General features: G+C 42.2%; 1 protein-coding gene across 1 annotated transcript in view; it reads right to left on the bottom strand.

Annotated features, from left to right (window-relative positions):
- PPM1D (protein phosphatase, Mg2+/Mn2+ dependent 1D) overlaps positions 1–15,608 on the bottom strand; it is a 33,656-nt gene that overhangs the window by 5,819 nt on the left and 12,229 nt on the right. Inside the window, exons 2-5 of the mRNA XM_068268727.1 lie at positions 8,256–8,481; positions 5,708–5,832; positions 2,291–2,478; positions 151–390 (exon numbers count right to left, since the gene is read on the bottom strand). Coding sequence (XP_068124828.1) covers positions 151–390; positions 2,291–2,478; positions 5,708–5,832; positions 8,256–8,481 — 779 coding nt within the window. The remainder of the gene's footprint in view (positions 1–150; positions 391–2,290; positions 2,479–5,707; positions 5,833–8,255; positions 8,482–15,608) is intronic.

Below are 15,608 nucleotides of genomic sequence, written 5' to 3'. Positions count from 1 at the left end.
TATAGAGCATAAAATCTATTACCAAACATAGTTTATAAATAAAATATAATACACAGACACTTTACTTTGTTTCTTTATGAGTTGCAGGTCAATAACAGGCTCATCGCAAGATTCTGAAATGCAAGCCCAACAGAGTCATGTGTTCTTTACCTTGATTGGTGGAGTGGAGCTTGGTGATGCTGTTAGAAGGTGCAAGTCCTGGCTACTGTAGTGTGGGCTGTCAGACAAGTTTATCAGCAACTCTTCATTAGCACAAGATCTCTGCCTTTCCGAGGGAGGCGATATACAAACAACAATTGCACTAGTGTTGTCTGCTCGTAGCATACGCTGCCTCCACTGTGTCAGCGCCCGGCTAACAAGCATTTTTGCACACGACTGGCCATATTCTCCCTGAAATACAAACATACATTTTGAGTTTCGCTTCTGGCCACATAAACAAAATATTTAAAAGGAAATCAGAGCGGAGAGAAATTAAGTCTTATACATACCTGGGGCTTCCTACAGCCCCATGAGCACGGATCGCTCCCACTCCGCTGTCCTCAGTCTTCTCCCTCTTCGGTACCCGTTCCCTCAACGAAGAGGGAGTAGACTGAGGACGGCAGCGTGGGAGCAATCCGTGTGCATGGGTCTGGAGGAAGCCCAAGTATGTATAAAACTTATTTAAAAAACTCAGCTTTGGTACAGTTTAAGGTGCCAATATACCAGAAGATTATGGGCAGATTTGATAAAGACATTTATCTCAAATCAAATATAATTAGAGATATAGTTATCTGTTCGAAGCTGCCTATATACTGCAGGCAGATTTCAGCGTGAAATCTTACAGGAATCGCTGTGCCCACCACTGCCCCCCAAAATGTTTTTGACTAGTCCATCTCTTCATGTGGCTTTTTTTTTTTTTTTTTTTTACAAAAGCACTCCCTGGAAAAGATCTATGCAAAGATGCAGGTGCCCCAACCCACCCACGTACTGGTTTGCACACTATTCTTGAAGTTGGACTAAGCAACTGTTGTTCACTAAGTGCTTTTGCAAATAGAAAAAAACAAAAACCTGAGATTCCCCCATGAGCAGATTGACTTATTTTAAATCTGTCAGCTCTGTTACATTTCAACTACTGTAAGTGACAGCAACGTATATGAAAGTTGTAGTTGTTTGAGAAATATTTGTGTTTTCATATATACATTTTTTTTCCCCCAATAGTGGTCTTTTAACATCTATGATTTACTTTTTAGAAGCTGAAGCTTCTTTGAACTCATAGAAAAATCCCACTTTCATTTACAATAAATGAAATAATAAAAATAATAATAATAATAATAATAATAATAATAATAATAAAATCCAATAAAATTAAGTCTAAAAATTAAGTTCTAAAAATAAGTCTTTCATGGCCAACCAACTATTCTATAATTTATATTTCCACTTAGCCCATCTTAAAACCTCCAATGTCCAACCTAATTTATGCTGGGCACAATTCATGCAGCTTCCTTTTTCTCTGCAGTGCCAGCATGTGACCTCTGCCCAGACTGATGTTTTCACTTATACAGCATAAGTGGAAGAGGGAAACTACAGACCAGGAGCTCCATGTCAGCTAGGCCAGGCACCAACATTTTAGCTTTTCCCAAACATGTATATTTTTCATTTTTGAAACATTTTCTACAAACTGACAAGGTTTATAAGGGTAAGATAACTAAATGTGATTGTAGTTTGCAATATTACATCTACTGTAACTATCCTGTTAAAACAAAATCAATTGGTGCGAAAAATTTAACTAAACCACATTTAATTGGAAAAAAAAAAAAAAAAAAAAAAAAAAATCAATATTGTGTATTCAGGCCAATCCAATGTGCAGATCAACTCCATAGTTACATAGTTATTTTGGTTGAAAAAAGACATATGTCCATCGAGTTCAACCAGTATAAACAATTATTGTTGAGTGTACAATGCCCTTCAAATTATATTCAGTAATTATCGTTTCACAGCGTGTGCGCAAATGTTGTGTGAAATTCAACTTCTGCCTGTGCATGTAGTGTTCACACAACATTATCGTTTGGAATATCGGTGCGTGTACAATACCATTAAACAAATCATTTATTTTTACCAAGTCATATAATTTGGTTGACGTTGCTCTTTTTGGAAGTAAAACGTGTGCAGATAGATAGATAGATAGATAGATAGTGCCTAGAAGCAAAACAAAAACATGAAAACTTCAAAACGTACCTAACTGTAAATACAACCAAGAAGATTAAAAGTTGGCAGGAAAAATATTTTTATTGGTAAAACACTAACTACTTACAGCCACAAAGCCTTTCTCCAGTTCTTGACACAAACCAACAGCATCTTGTGCAGAAACCATGTTCCAAAGACCATCACTACCAATGATGATAAACTTGTGCTTCTGTGGATCAATAACGTGAACACTTGTATCAGGCTCTGGAGACACCACAAACTCTCCGCTGTAGAAATCATAACTCCATAAATCTCCTGTAAACCAGAAAATATTTAGTAAATTCATCCACACATTTATTTAAAAGCTTCTATGTTAGTGATGGCCAACCTTGGCACTCCAGCTGTGACAAAACTACAAATCCCATCATGCCTATGCCTCCCGAGTTATGCTTAGAGCTGTCAGAGTATTGTAATGCCTCCCAGAACTTGTAGTTCCCACCACAGCTGAAGTGCAAAGATTAGCCATCACTGTTCTATGCACTTCTTGTTCTAAGGTAACTATAAGATCTTAAAGAAAATCTAAAAAAAAAAACACAAAAGATTAAACCCCCCCCCCCCCCCCCCCCCCAAAAAAAAAGGCGCCTGGTGCTACTTTGGAGTTTTACTGTTTTATACCCCTGTTCATTGCCTGAAGAAGCAGGTTATACCTGTGAAACACGTTGCAACTAATATTTGGGGAGTACATCATTAAATTCGTGTCATTTTAAATTGCCAGTCTTGTGTCTACTTATAGGAGGTAAGTCCACCACTGCCTTCCAAGCAATTTTAAACTTTTTAGACTATTTTATTCTATTGGCGTCTTTTTTTCTCTATTAAAGAAAATCTACAATACATAAAAAATAAAATAAAATTACTTTCCCTGCCAAACATCACCACAGACGTCTCAGCACTGGAAACATGTATCCCCCCCCCCCCCCCCCCCACCCATCTCTCATTCCAGAGACAGATGTAAAATATTGTCAAGGAACGCAAGGCAAGTGGAGATTTTCGTGTTCCTTCTACATTAAGCAGCACAAAAAGCATGAATGATAATAGATCTGATCACTGCTGAGATAACATCTAATTAGAAGGCCTTCTATACATAAGAGGACTGTCACAGGAAGAAGGACGACAGATTGGTGCATTAGGAGCATCACAGGAAGAAGGTGGGGGTGGTCAGCCAATGCCTTGGGCCAAGTTGGTGGATCACTTGCTGACATACACATGCTAGATTCACGACAATGGCAGTTGTTATTGGCTGCCTCTGTCAGGTTTAATCTAAAAGGTGTACGTAGCATTAACCACTTCAGCCTATCTGGACGAATATATTTGTCCAGCAAGGCTGCACTAACTGCCGCTGGCCCCGCATGCACACTCCTGTAAGCGAGAGGATGAATAACAAACAAAAAAATCACTGTGGCCATCTTATAACCAAATAGTAATACTACATCTACATATTTTTTTAAAAAATATACACAATCAATTACATTTAAAATTATCTGTTTACCTCCCCACTCCAAAAGACCCCAAATAAAAAACAAAACAAAAAAAAAGTTACCCAAGGGTCTGAACTTTTTTTAATATGCATGTCAAGAGTATAATACTATGCATTTTTTTAAAATTATAAGCTTGTAAATAGTGATGGACGCAAATTGAAAAAAAAAATGCACCTTTATTTCCAAATAAAATATTGATGCCATACATTGTCAGAGACATAATTTAAATGGTGTAATAACCAGGACAAATGGGCAAATAAAATACGTTGGTTTTAATTATGGTAGCATGTATTATTTTAAAGCTATAATGGCTGAAAACTGAGAAAATGATTTTTTTTCTTAATATTCCTTTTAAAATGCATTTAAAAAAAAAAAATTCTTAGCAAATGGTACCACTCAAAGAAAGCCTAATTGGTGGCGGAAAAAACAAGATATAGATAAATTAATTGTGATAAGTAGTGATAAAGTTATTGGCGAATGAATGGGAGGTGAACGTTGCTCGGATGCATAAGGTGAAACAACACTGAAGGCTGAAGTGGTTAAGGTGGCCATACACTTATAGATTTGCAGCAGATTAGACCATCAGAAAGATTTCTGTCAGATGCCTGTCAAGTGGAATCTGACAGGAATTTGATGTGTGCCACACACTAGGAACAGATTTTCAATAGATTTCAGAATTAAATTATTGAAAATAGATCTAAATGCATTATTGCACCATTAGATCCAATGCAACTCTATGGGCCATTGATCTGCTTTCAATTCTCTAGGCAGCATTTCAATGAATTCTTGACATCAGATAAATAGCTAGAAGGACTGTTGCTCTATCCCTTGAGCAACAGTTTGGGGCACAGTTCCGTTGGAACGTGCTGCTCTATGTTGACCACGGCTGGAGCAAGTGCATCTCCCTGTGAACCTGCGCATATGGTATTGTTTTATTAAAACTATGTGCATATTCGGATTGCTTTACAGGGTTGCAAGCAAGCGCAGTGAATTTTATGGTAGTAGTATGATTTTTATGGTTCAAAAGCTTATAAAAAAATTGCACAGTTTTCAGAACCTAAAATCTGGAAATTATCATACCACCAGGGAGGTTATAAAGCACTACATTTATATTTCTGCATTGCTATAGATAAAATCTGCAAACTATACAACTGTTGCAATCTTGTATGTACAGCAACACTGTACAATGCATACTAGAGAATTAAAACTAAACTTTATTAAAGCAAGGCAAAAAACAAATGTAAAAGGACAGATAAATAACTAACTGTTAAAGTGGGATGAAACTGCATATTAACTGAAAATAATTCAACCCATCTAATAAGAATTTACTTATTTCTACTAGTTTCCATCTTTACTGTTTCTCTGTGATGCGATGCCAAAAGTGACATCACTTCTGTCATTTTCTTCTTCTTTTGCTCAGTGTTAATTTATTGCTTATTTTAGATAACAGTACTGTCCCTCACACAGCAAGCATCACCTATATAACAGCCTCTTCAAAGGGAGTGGAGTATTCATTTACCTTCCAGTGTCCTGGTCTTATTTGAAATTTCTGTTAGCATTTTGAGCTAAACTTGTAACTGTAGTTAAGGCGCAGTTCCCAGTTGTGTGCCAGACCACGTCTAGCCAGCTGTCCGGTTGGCACTGCACAGTTCATAAAAAGCACACAGACCAATACAAAAAAAAAAAAAGGGGGGGGGGGGAGGGGGGCATAGAAGGTTGGTTACATAAATATTTGGGGAGCTAGTGTGGCACAAAAGCTTGGCAGATCAGCTTTTTGTCCCTATAGTTGTTGTAGAACTAACAATCTGCGTAAGGCGGAAAAAAAAGTTTTTGCCACCCTATTTACAAAGGGTTTCACAGTGAGAGCGATAAACATTTGAATATCTTACCTCACGAAGTAGTTATGGCAAACTCTATAGTTGCATTTAAAGAGGGCTTGGATGCTTTCTTTTTATTTTTGGAGGTTACAACCCCCTTTAAAATATGTAGTTTTACAGCCCACAACTTACCAAGTGCACGAGCCACTGCTAAGAACGGAATCTGATCAATAACTGTACTTCTCCTCACAGGACCATTGTGCGTTAAACGAGGCCTTTTCCACACCACTCTGTTTACACCAGACTTATTAATTACGCTGTATAGACATAAGATAAAAATTAAGAACTCAGGTAAGCATATTTAAGCCAAGTATGCACATTAAATAGCTGTTAGGGGTGTGGTGACTGATCTGCCAGTATCATATAAAAATCATGAATGTTGTCTACATGGATGGGTGAAAAGATAAGGGAACTAGGGACCTGCCACTGCAGAGGAATGTAGGATACTGAAATGCAGGACAAAATATATTAGGAACTTTTTACTTTTTATTATTTCACACTCCTTGGGCCCCTAACTAAGCTTATTTCACCCTGGTCCATTATCTTGGCTAGGAAGCTCAAATCCCATAATAAAAAATAAAAATTCTAAAATTAAAATTTATACAAAAAAAAAAAAAAAAAAAAAAAAAGAGATTTCAGTCAACACAAAAGTCAATAAGCAACAAAAGAATAAAGGAAAGGTCAAGCCACAAGCAAGAATAAAAAGGCATGCACAGATGGATATTTTTTTTTAAGGGTCTGCTGGAAAGGGGAAAGAGAATGAAAGCGAGAGAGAGCAAGCAAGCGAGTGAGAGCGCGAGAGCAAGCAAGCGAGTGAGAGCGCGAGAGCAAGCGAGCGAGTGAGAGCGCGAGAGCAAGCGAGCGAGTGAGAGCGCGAGAGCAAGCGAGCGAGTGAGAGCGCGAGAGCAAGCAAGCGAGTGAGAGCGCGAGAGCAAGCAAGCGAGTGAGAGCGCGAGAGCAAGCAAGCGAGTGAGAGCGCGAGAGCAAGCAAGCGAGTGAGAGCGCGAGAGCAAGCAAGCGAGTGAGAGCGCGAGAGCAAGCAAGCGAGTGAGAGCGCGAGAGCAAGCAAGCGAGTGCGCGCGAGAGCAAGCGAGCAAAAACAAAAACATGAAAGCCAAGATTACACTGTACAGGAAACCCCCAACATTACTACTGAACTTCAAAGTGTAAAAAAATAAAAACTAATTAGAAAGGCTGCAGGATATACTAGTGGCTTCATGCATGAAATTATGAAACAAAAACTTGGGACTGGAAAAGGTGGTAAAGCAGCTATGGAAAAAAAAAAAAAAAAAAAAAAAAAAAAAATCAGTCTTGGAAAAATAAAGTCTTAAAGAATTAAAAAACATCAGTAAGATTTTTAAAGGATACCTAAAGTGACATGATGAGATAGACATGGGTATGTACAGTGCCTAGCACACAAATAACTATGCTGTGTTCCTTTTTTTCCCTTTCTCTGCGTGAAAGAGTTAATCAGGTATGTAAGTGACTGACTCAGTCCCGACTAGGGCTGCACGGTTTTTCGGTTTAAAACCGAAACTGCGGTTCGTGTCAAGACGAGCTGGTGATCGTCAGCTTTTTGATCCCTTTCAGACCCTTTCACACTCCTAGTAGTTCTGGTTCACCATGAGCTCATTGGGAAATCTGTAACTAAACGTGTTGGAGGCTGAGGAAATAATCATTCTCATGGAGTCTCCCCTTAATCCTGGTCATATTAGTTTGGAACCTTATTCTCCCCCAATGGCACTGCATACATCTAATTAGAATAATACGGATTCCCAATTCCTAATACAGCAGTATTACTAAAAGTAGTTAATAAGTACTAAATATTCTACTATCCCCACTGTAACCCTACACTAATCCTTCCCTATCTATGCCTAACAATACCCTCTCCTAACCTATTCCTAACACTAATCCTCCCCTCAACACAAAACCCCCTTACCTACATGAACCTGTGCTACCCTGCCCATCTACCTTAACCACAGCAATCTTCTGAGGCTCCTACAATAACCTGGCTCCTAACTTACCTCCCACAGTGAGGGACCACATAGACTGATAAAGGCAGGTACACACGCCATACTGTAGCGAACGGCGGGTATGTAAGACCCTCACGCTGGGCGGACGTTCTGCCAACAGTAGCTCGTGTGTACACGCTGTCGGCAGACTGATAAGGCTGTTACTGAACGATCCGCTGAGCGGATCTGTTAGAAACATTCTTACCAGTCTGCCGACAGCGTGTACACACGAGCTACTGTTGGCAGAACGTCCGCCCAGCGGGAGGGTCTGACAGACCTGTCATTCACTACAGTATGGCATGTGTACGCACCTTAAGGGTTGGAAGCTCAAGGTACAAAAAGCTTAAAGGTTTACCTTTCAGCTCGTATATCCTTTTACAATATGGGAAACACTGATGAAGACAGACTGGAGACATTTGGGTTCTATTCACAATAAACTTCTCATAAATGACTTATTTATCACCTAAGTGATAAAAATAACCTTTCAGCACATTTACAAGCAAAATAATCCCTCAAAGTGATTTGTTCCTGATTAACTTCTTATCAATATTACTTTTCGTACCTTGATTATATTGCTCTTTGGGAGCTTAAAAATGTAACATAGATAAGATAAAAAAAAGCTTCATGAATCATGCCCAAAGACTAAAATGACAGGCACTGGGAATTACCTGCCACCAAGGCCTTCTATCCTTTCCCTCTCCTTGGGAAGCTCGGGTTTGTGGTCCTGTGTAACTTCTAAGGCTTTCATAGCATCTTTAGGGCTATTCTGGAGTCCAAATACCACACCAGAGTCACCAACGTGGGCAACATATAGCTTATTTCCACGAATAATAACAACACTTGCTGTAGTTCCTGAAGTGCTAGGGAGTCCAGTCATTGTTTTTGGCCATTCAGCTAAACAGAGGAGGGGGGGGAAGAAAATAAAAATAATTATATAATCATACTGTATGTCACCTTACCATATCTTTATATTAAACAATGCCAATGTGATATATGTGATGCATTCTCTAAACGGTATAATATGTGGCACATGCCATACATACAGTATCAATTGTAGCAGGACCTGCCACATGATCCCAAGTTCTCATTCTCTATATTTAACATCTTTTCAGCACCAAGTTAAAAAAAAAATAATCACTATTCAAAGAGAACGGTGAGAAAATTCAGAAGAAAAGCTTATTTAATTAGGGCTCTTGTTAGAGACTCTGAAGCCTCTTAACCACCCTGCCGTTCTATTGATTGCGCCACAGTGGCTGCGCAGCACTATTTTTTAAATTTTTTTTGTTCAATCATGTAGCTAGCCTAGCACTAACTACACGATAGCCGCTGAGCAGTGGCATCACCCCCGCCCCTTCTGATCGCCTCCGGCGATCAGAGCAGGAAATCCCTATACGTGTCGGGTAGCGGCGGATTGGCTTTGACGATCGCGTCCAACACGCAGCTAGCAAAATGCTAGCTGCGTTAAAAAAAAGAAAAAAAAAAATAAATAAATAAATAAATCGGCCCAGCTGGGCCTGAGAAATCCACCACGCCGGTAATGGAGGAGCTGAGCTAGTCATTACCGCCAAGGTGGTTAAAAATCCTTTTTTTTATTACACAATCCTGTTTAACACATTAGCCCTAACTAAACCGCCGCATCCCCGCCGCTGTAATCTATCTAAATCCCCCTAACTCCCTGGGGGGCAATCCGGGCAGCGTTTCCGTGAGAGGCAGAGCCCTGCCTCTCAGCGCGTCTGTCAGCCCGGATCGCCGCTTCTCCCCCAACCCTCTCAGTCTTCCTTCGATGAGAGGGACGGGGGAGAGGCGGAGATCCGCCGCTGATAGACGGGAATGGAGGCAGAGCTGCGGCTCATAGCTCTGCCTCCAACAGCAGCAAAATCCATGACCAAGAAAGTCGTGGATTTTGCGGGGGAGAGGGGGGGGGGGGGAATTTAGATAGATTACAGCCGCGGGGATGTGGCGGTTTAGGTAGGGCTAATGTGTTAAACAGGATTGTGTAATAAAAAAAAGGAGAGGCTTCAGAGTCTCTTGAAATCTCACCATTATAGTTGCTAAAGGCACACTAAAGGTAGCAATAGAACGCTACAATTAAACGATCCAATTTTACGGCAATTCGATACAAAAAAAAAAAAAAAAAAAAAGAGACTGGTTGTCTCCAAAAATGTAAAGTTTTTTTAATTTTATTTTCAAATCCAAATCGGATTTCCATTTTTTTTTTCAATATAAGTCGAGCAGAGGTGACCTCCGGTAAAAGCAGCTAGTGTTGCACAGCAACAGCACCGCCGTATACAGGAAGTTATCTCGGTTTAAGTCGGCGCAGTTCCTGTGGAACTCTATCCACCTTCACCACTGATCTGAGGTGTGAATTATGCCCTGCCGCCGGGCAATGCAGCAGGGGGGATCAGACTTTGTGGAGGAGGGGGCCTGAAGCAGAGAAAGTAAAGCGGCAGTGGGGATAGCAGTTGAACACCATTGCTCCAGTGCAGACCCATGCTCTTCTCTGTGTCCTGCTGCTAGGGTTTATTTTAGGGGGAGGGCTTATATTTCTAGCACACTCGAAAATCTGTATATGCTAGGGTTTATTTTTAAGAGAAGTCTTACTTTTGGGGGGAAACAGTATACATTTTAAAAGCTTAGACCCGAAGGTAACTATTTGTGGTTTTGTTTGTTTGTTTTTTTTAATTGTCACTTATGAATTATTATATATCTCTTACGCATGTACAAATTGTATCGTAAAAACTCAAAAATGTGTTTAAAAAAAAAAATCCAAGTACAGCTCCACTAGAACAAAACATTAACTTGTAAAACTTTACATTTATAGCTAAAATATCTTTTAAAAGCTTTTATTTTTAAATAGCTAAAAATAAATTTATGTTGTCACTTAGTGGCATGGACAGGGATGAGCAATGGAAACTGGAATGTCACTTTTGTAAGGTGCAGGACACGCCTTGGCTTCTACACAAGCTCTGGAAACCTGTTCTGAAACAGCTCACGCAGACATGTCTCGGCAAGAATCCTGACTATCAGCTGTGTGCTAAAGCACTGAAACTCAGTGCATAGTGCTCTAACAGGACGGATTATTTAAAAACTGCAACAGAATGAACAACTAAACCAGAGACAAAAAGGCCCGGGGCCAACTAGTGGCACTTTAGCAGAGCATACTGATCGCCGGCGATCGACATGCGCTGCAACAGTGAAAGGTAGCTCCATGTGCAGCATTTTTCAACATGTGCAACTCGATCGCTCCTGAATCAAATCCTGAATCGCCGGCAATTGCTGCAGTGAAATCACTGCTATATACAATTACACTAGCACTTTTCAAACCACTAGCAATCACCGTCAATTCGGGAATCTGTGGAAAACATCCTTACAGCAAATCTGGGAGATTGTGAAGTAAAAAAGGTAAATGCTTATCTCCGGAGAGCGAAGCCTTTGGATCCTACAGAGCCTTCCCTCTTGTCTCTCCATTCCAGTGTGAGACCCCCGATGATCCATAAAGCTTACCTGCACAGCAAAGGTGCAGAGGGGGTTTGCGCCTATGCAGTAGCTCAGAGCCATACAATTTTCTGTTAGATTTTCCTGTTATGATGGGCATACACAGCTCGATTTTGCCACTCGATCGATTCCCCGTCCGATTTCGCAGGCAATTCTCTTATCTTCCGCCGTTTTTTTTTTATCTTTTTGCATTGTGTTCAATACAGAATCGGGCGGGAGATCCGACATGTCGGAAATTATCTATCAAGCCATCTAAATGGCTCAGAATCGAGCCGTGTATTCCCAGCATTAAGCTTCATCTACACGGGTAGATGAGGCTCCGATCCGGCGGCTCGATTAGCCGCCGGATCGCCTCTTCCGCGTCCCCGCTTGCGCGCCGGATTAGATTCCCCGCCGGCGCAGCTTATCTTCCACTCGATTCCCTGCCATTGTTTCCTCGCGGGGAGTGAGCAGGAAATCGGCGGTAGCAAGATCCGACCTGTCGGATCTTATCAATCGAGCCGCATAGGCGGCTCGATTGATAAGCCACATCGCCGCCTCATCTACCCGTGTAGATGAGGCTTTAAGCCTAGTACACACCATACAATTAAGCATTGTTCTACTCAGCAGGAGATAACCAGAAGACAATGCACCAGAGATAATGACCAGTCTCTACCAGTAAGGCCCGTACACACGCCGGACTGCTGGCAACGACGTGTCACCTCCCGCTGGGTGGGCGCTCCAGCGACAGTCCGGCGTATGTACAGTCTGTCTGCAGACTGATACGGCTGTTTCTGAGCGATCCGCAGTCCGCCGCCGGACTGTCGCTGGAACGCCCACCCAGCGGGAGGTGACGACGGACCCGTCGTTGCCTGCAGTCCGGCGTGTGTACGGGCCTGTACTTTACAGAAAATAATCTACTTACAGAAACTCTTATCGTAGGTACACACTGAGATTTTATGGTCGATTTACTGTTAGAGCGAGTATTTCCATATATATACGTCCTATTAAAGTTAACGGAAATCTATCGGAATGCAAATCGGACATGTTGGAAATAATCGATCGGACAGTAAATCGACCATAAAATCTCATAATGTGTACCCAGCATTACAGAAAATTGTATGGTGTGTACTAGACATTATGCTGGTAATACACGAGCCGATGGTCCCCAGCCGCGTCCCCGCTCGTCCGGATCGATTGCCGCTCGTCCCCGCCGACTCTTCTTTATCAGCGCTCGATTCCCTGCCATTGTCCACCGGCGGGGGATCGAGCGGGCGGGAGTCGAGCGGCTTGATCGGGCCAGCTGCATATTATCAGCTGGCTGATACTTGGTACAGAAACGTACCGTGTATCCCCAGCATTAAGCTGGCCATACACTGGCTCAATTTGCCGATGTTTCGACAGCAGATTCGATCACTGGGATCCAATCTGCTGCCAATCGTTCGCGCTAAACGCACCCGCCGATCCGATTTCCTCCCGAAATCGGATCGGTCCGTCGATCGCGCAGTGCGGGAAATTACCGTCGATGTCCCGCGAGTAGGGAGCGCGTCGCTAGCTGCGGCCGATCCGATACAGGTATACATTACCTGACACTGGCTCCCGGGCATATTCTCCACGCTGCACTGCTCTGTTCCTGCTTCCATCCTAGCGTACATTAACTTTCTGTGTCACTCCAATGACCAGGAAGTTCAAATAGAGGGCGGTCTATTTGAACTTCCTGGTCACGGAGTGACACAGTGTACGCTGGGATGCAGCGCGGAGAAGAGGACCCGGAGCCAGCTTCAGGTAATGTATACAGGGGGGGGGGGGGGGGGTTACAGGCGGCAGGAGCAGCCAAACAGATTGTGATCGGTTTCAGGCTGAAATCGATTCACAATCTGTTTCCAGTAAAGGCAGCCATACGATCCCTCTCTGATCAGATTCGTTCAGATAGGGATCTGTCAGTTGGTCGATCTAATGGCAAATCGACCAGTGTATGGCTGCCTTTAGATTATTTTATGTAGAGACTGGTCATTATCTCTGGTGCATTGTCTTCTGGTTATCTCCTGCTGAAAAGAACAATGCCTAATTGCTAATCAGATCGATGGTTAGATAGATAATTTCCAACATGTTGAAAATTATCTGACAGGTAATCTAACAGAAAATCTAAAGGGGCCCATACACTGGTCGATTTCAGCAATCGATCAGAAATCAATTCTTTCAAATCAATCGATCGATTTGTGGCTGATTTCAATGGATTTGATCTGACAGGATGGAAGATCTAGGTCGAACTGCTGCTGTGCTGCTTGTAGCATATGCATGGCCAATAGAGTTGCATTGGATCTAATGGTTCAATAATGCATTTAGATAGATTGCCAATAGATTTCATTCTGAAATCTATTGGAAATCTGTTCCTAGTGTGGCTCACATCAGATAGATTCCTGTCAGATTCCACTTGACAGGCATCTGACAGAAATCCATCTAAAGGTGGCCATACACTCGTTAGATTTCTGATCTGATGAGTTTAGGAACATTTTTTACTAGGGACAAATTTCAGTATGAAAGCTATTGAAAATCGATCTGATGGCATTTTTTTGCCATCAGATTTCCATTAGGTCCAATGCAAACTGATAAGCAATCTTAACCCTCCAGGCGGTCAATTAAAACCACCAGGGGACAGCGCACCTGTATTTTTAAAATTATTATTATTATTATTATTATTATTATTATTATTATTATTATTATTATTATTATTATTATTATTATTATTATTATTATTATTATGTAGCTAGCCTAGCGCTAGCTACATGACAGCCACTGTGCAGTGGCATCCCCCCACCCTCTTCGATCGCCTCCAGCGATCAAGCTCGTCTGGAAATCCCGTTCTGAACGGGATTTCCATTAGGGCTTCCCCCGTCGCCATGGCGACGGGCGGGATAACATCATGACGTCAAAAGGGAGTCCAGATCCACCCCTCAGAGCTGCCTGGCACTGATTGGCCAGGCAGCGCATGGGGGGGGGGCTAGCTTACCGCCAGGAAGGTTAACAGATCGACCTAGATTTTCCAGCATGTCAGATCGATTGAAATCGGCCACAGATCGATCGATCTGCCGCTTATCGGCTCAGTGTATGGGACCCTTTATGGTAGGCCTGAACGCTACATCTTTTTTGGATCGAAATCGCGATCCTGGAAATGCAGATTATAGGATCGCCATGGCAATGATTCCCCCCCCCCTCTGTAGCCCTTCCAGCCGTCCCCTCTGCCGCTCTGCGCAGCGGCAGTTTGCGGTGGCTCATTGCTTGCACACACTCGTGCTCTGAGTGGAGGCGGGACACTGACTCCCACAACTTACGCCCACTGTGCAGCCAATTAGCGAAGCGGGCGGCAGGCTCCGCCCGCAGGCTCTCACACTACTCCTCCCAACATTAGCTGGGCGGCTCGCACGGCTGTCAATCGATGAGTGCTACGAGTGGCAGACTCCGCCCACCCCGGCCTGCAGTCTCTCACACCCCGTCCTGGCGGCTCAATATTCCCTGCACCTCCACATCATAAGGTGGTGAAGAATCCCCAGTAATTTAAATAACTTTTTGCCTTGTCCCAAGTATGCTTTGCTCAACTTCTACAGAGTGTGTCTTGAACTGTAATGTGTGATGCTGCTGGTAAGAACAGCAGACTCAGATTTGGGTATCATCATTAAGGTGTACTGTTGGCTGTTAGGTTGTGGTCTTGCCCCCTTTACTATAAAGTGCTAAACATTAGGCTAGATTGTAACTTCATGTGTGTTAAACTGAAATATTGGAGCCATAGGTCTCAAAAAAAAAAAAACTGTTGGATAGCACTATACTGAGCCAACACGTTTTTTGCTTGTTTCTAAAGTGTCTGAAAAAACTCCCAACAGGTCTACACCCTATTAACCACTTTACCCCCGCCCGTACGGATTTCTCCGTCCCTTTTCCCATCCTTTAACCCCCAGGGACGGAGAAATCCGTACTTTGCGCACTCCCGCCGCTGTCCGCGCTCCCGCTCGTAAACACGCCAGCCCGCCGCTAGTAAACACGCCGCCGCCCGCTCGCCCGGAGATCAATGAACGGGAAAATCCATTCCCGTTCGTTGATCTAAGCCCCACAATGATCCGCTGCTCTCCTATGGGCAGCGCGATCATTGTGAGCAAAAACAAACACTCACAGCCTCCTTGTCCGGACGCTCGCAGGTCGCAATAAACAAAAAGTTACTGTTGCCATCTTGTGGCCAAACAGTAAAACTACACCCTTAGCATTTTTTACATAGAAATAAATTAGTTTTACTCTTAAAATTAACTCATTACCTCCCACACTCCCCATTTTTTTTTTGTAATTAAAAAAATAAAAAATAAAAAAATTTACAATTAAAAAAAATACATTAGTAGTTACCTTAGGGACTGAACTTTTTAAATATTTACATCAAGAGGGTATAACACTGTTACTTTATAAACTATGGGCTTGTAATTAGGGATGGACGCAAAACTGAAAAAAAATGCACCTTTATTTCCAAATAAAATATTGGCGCCAAACATTGTGATAGGGACATA

This window comes from Hyperolius riggenbachi, chromosome 2 (genome assembly GCF_040937935.1).
Source record: "Hyperolius riggenbachi isolate aHypRig1 chromosome 2, aHypRig1.pri, whole genome shotgun sequence".
Taxonomy (NCBI): domain Eukaryota; kingdom Metazoa; phylum Chordata; class Amphibia; order Anura; family Hyperoliidae; genus Hyperolius; species Hyperolius riggenbachi.
The sequence above is the reverse complement of the archived record's forward strand: the minus strand, read 5'-3'. Positions and strand labels throughout refer to the sequence as shown.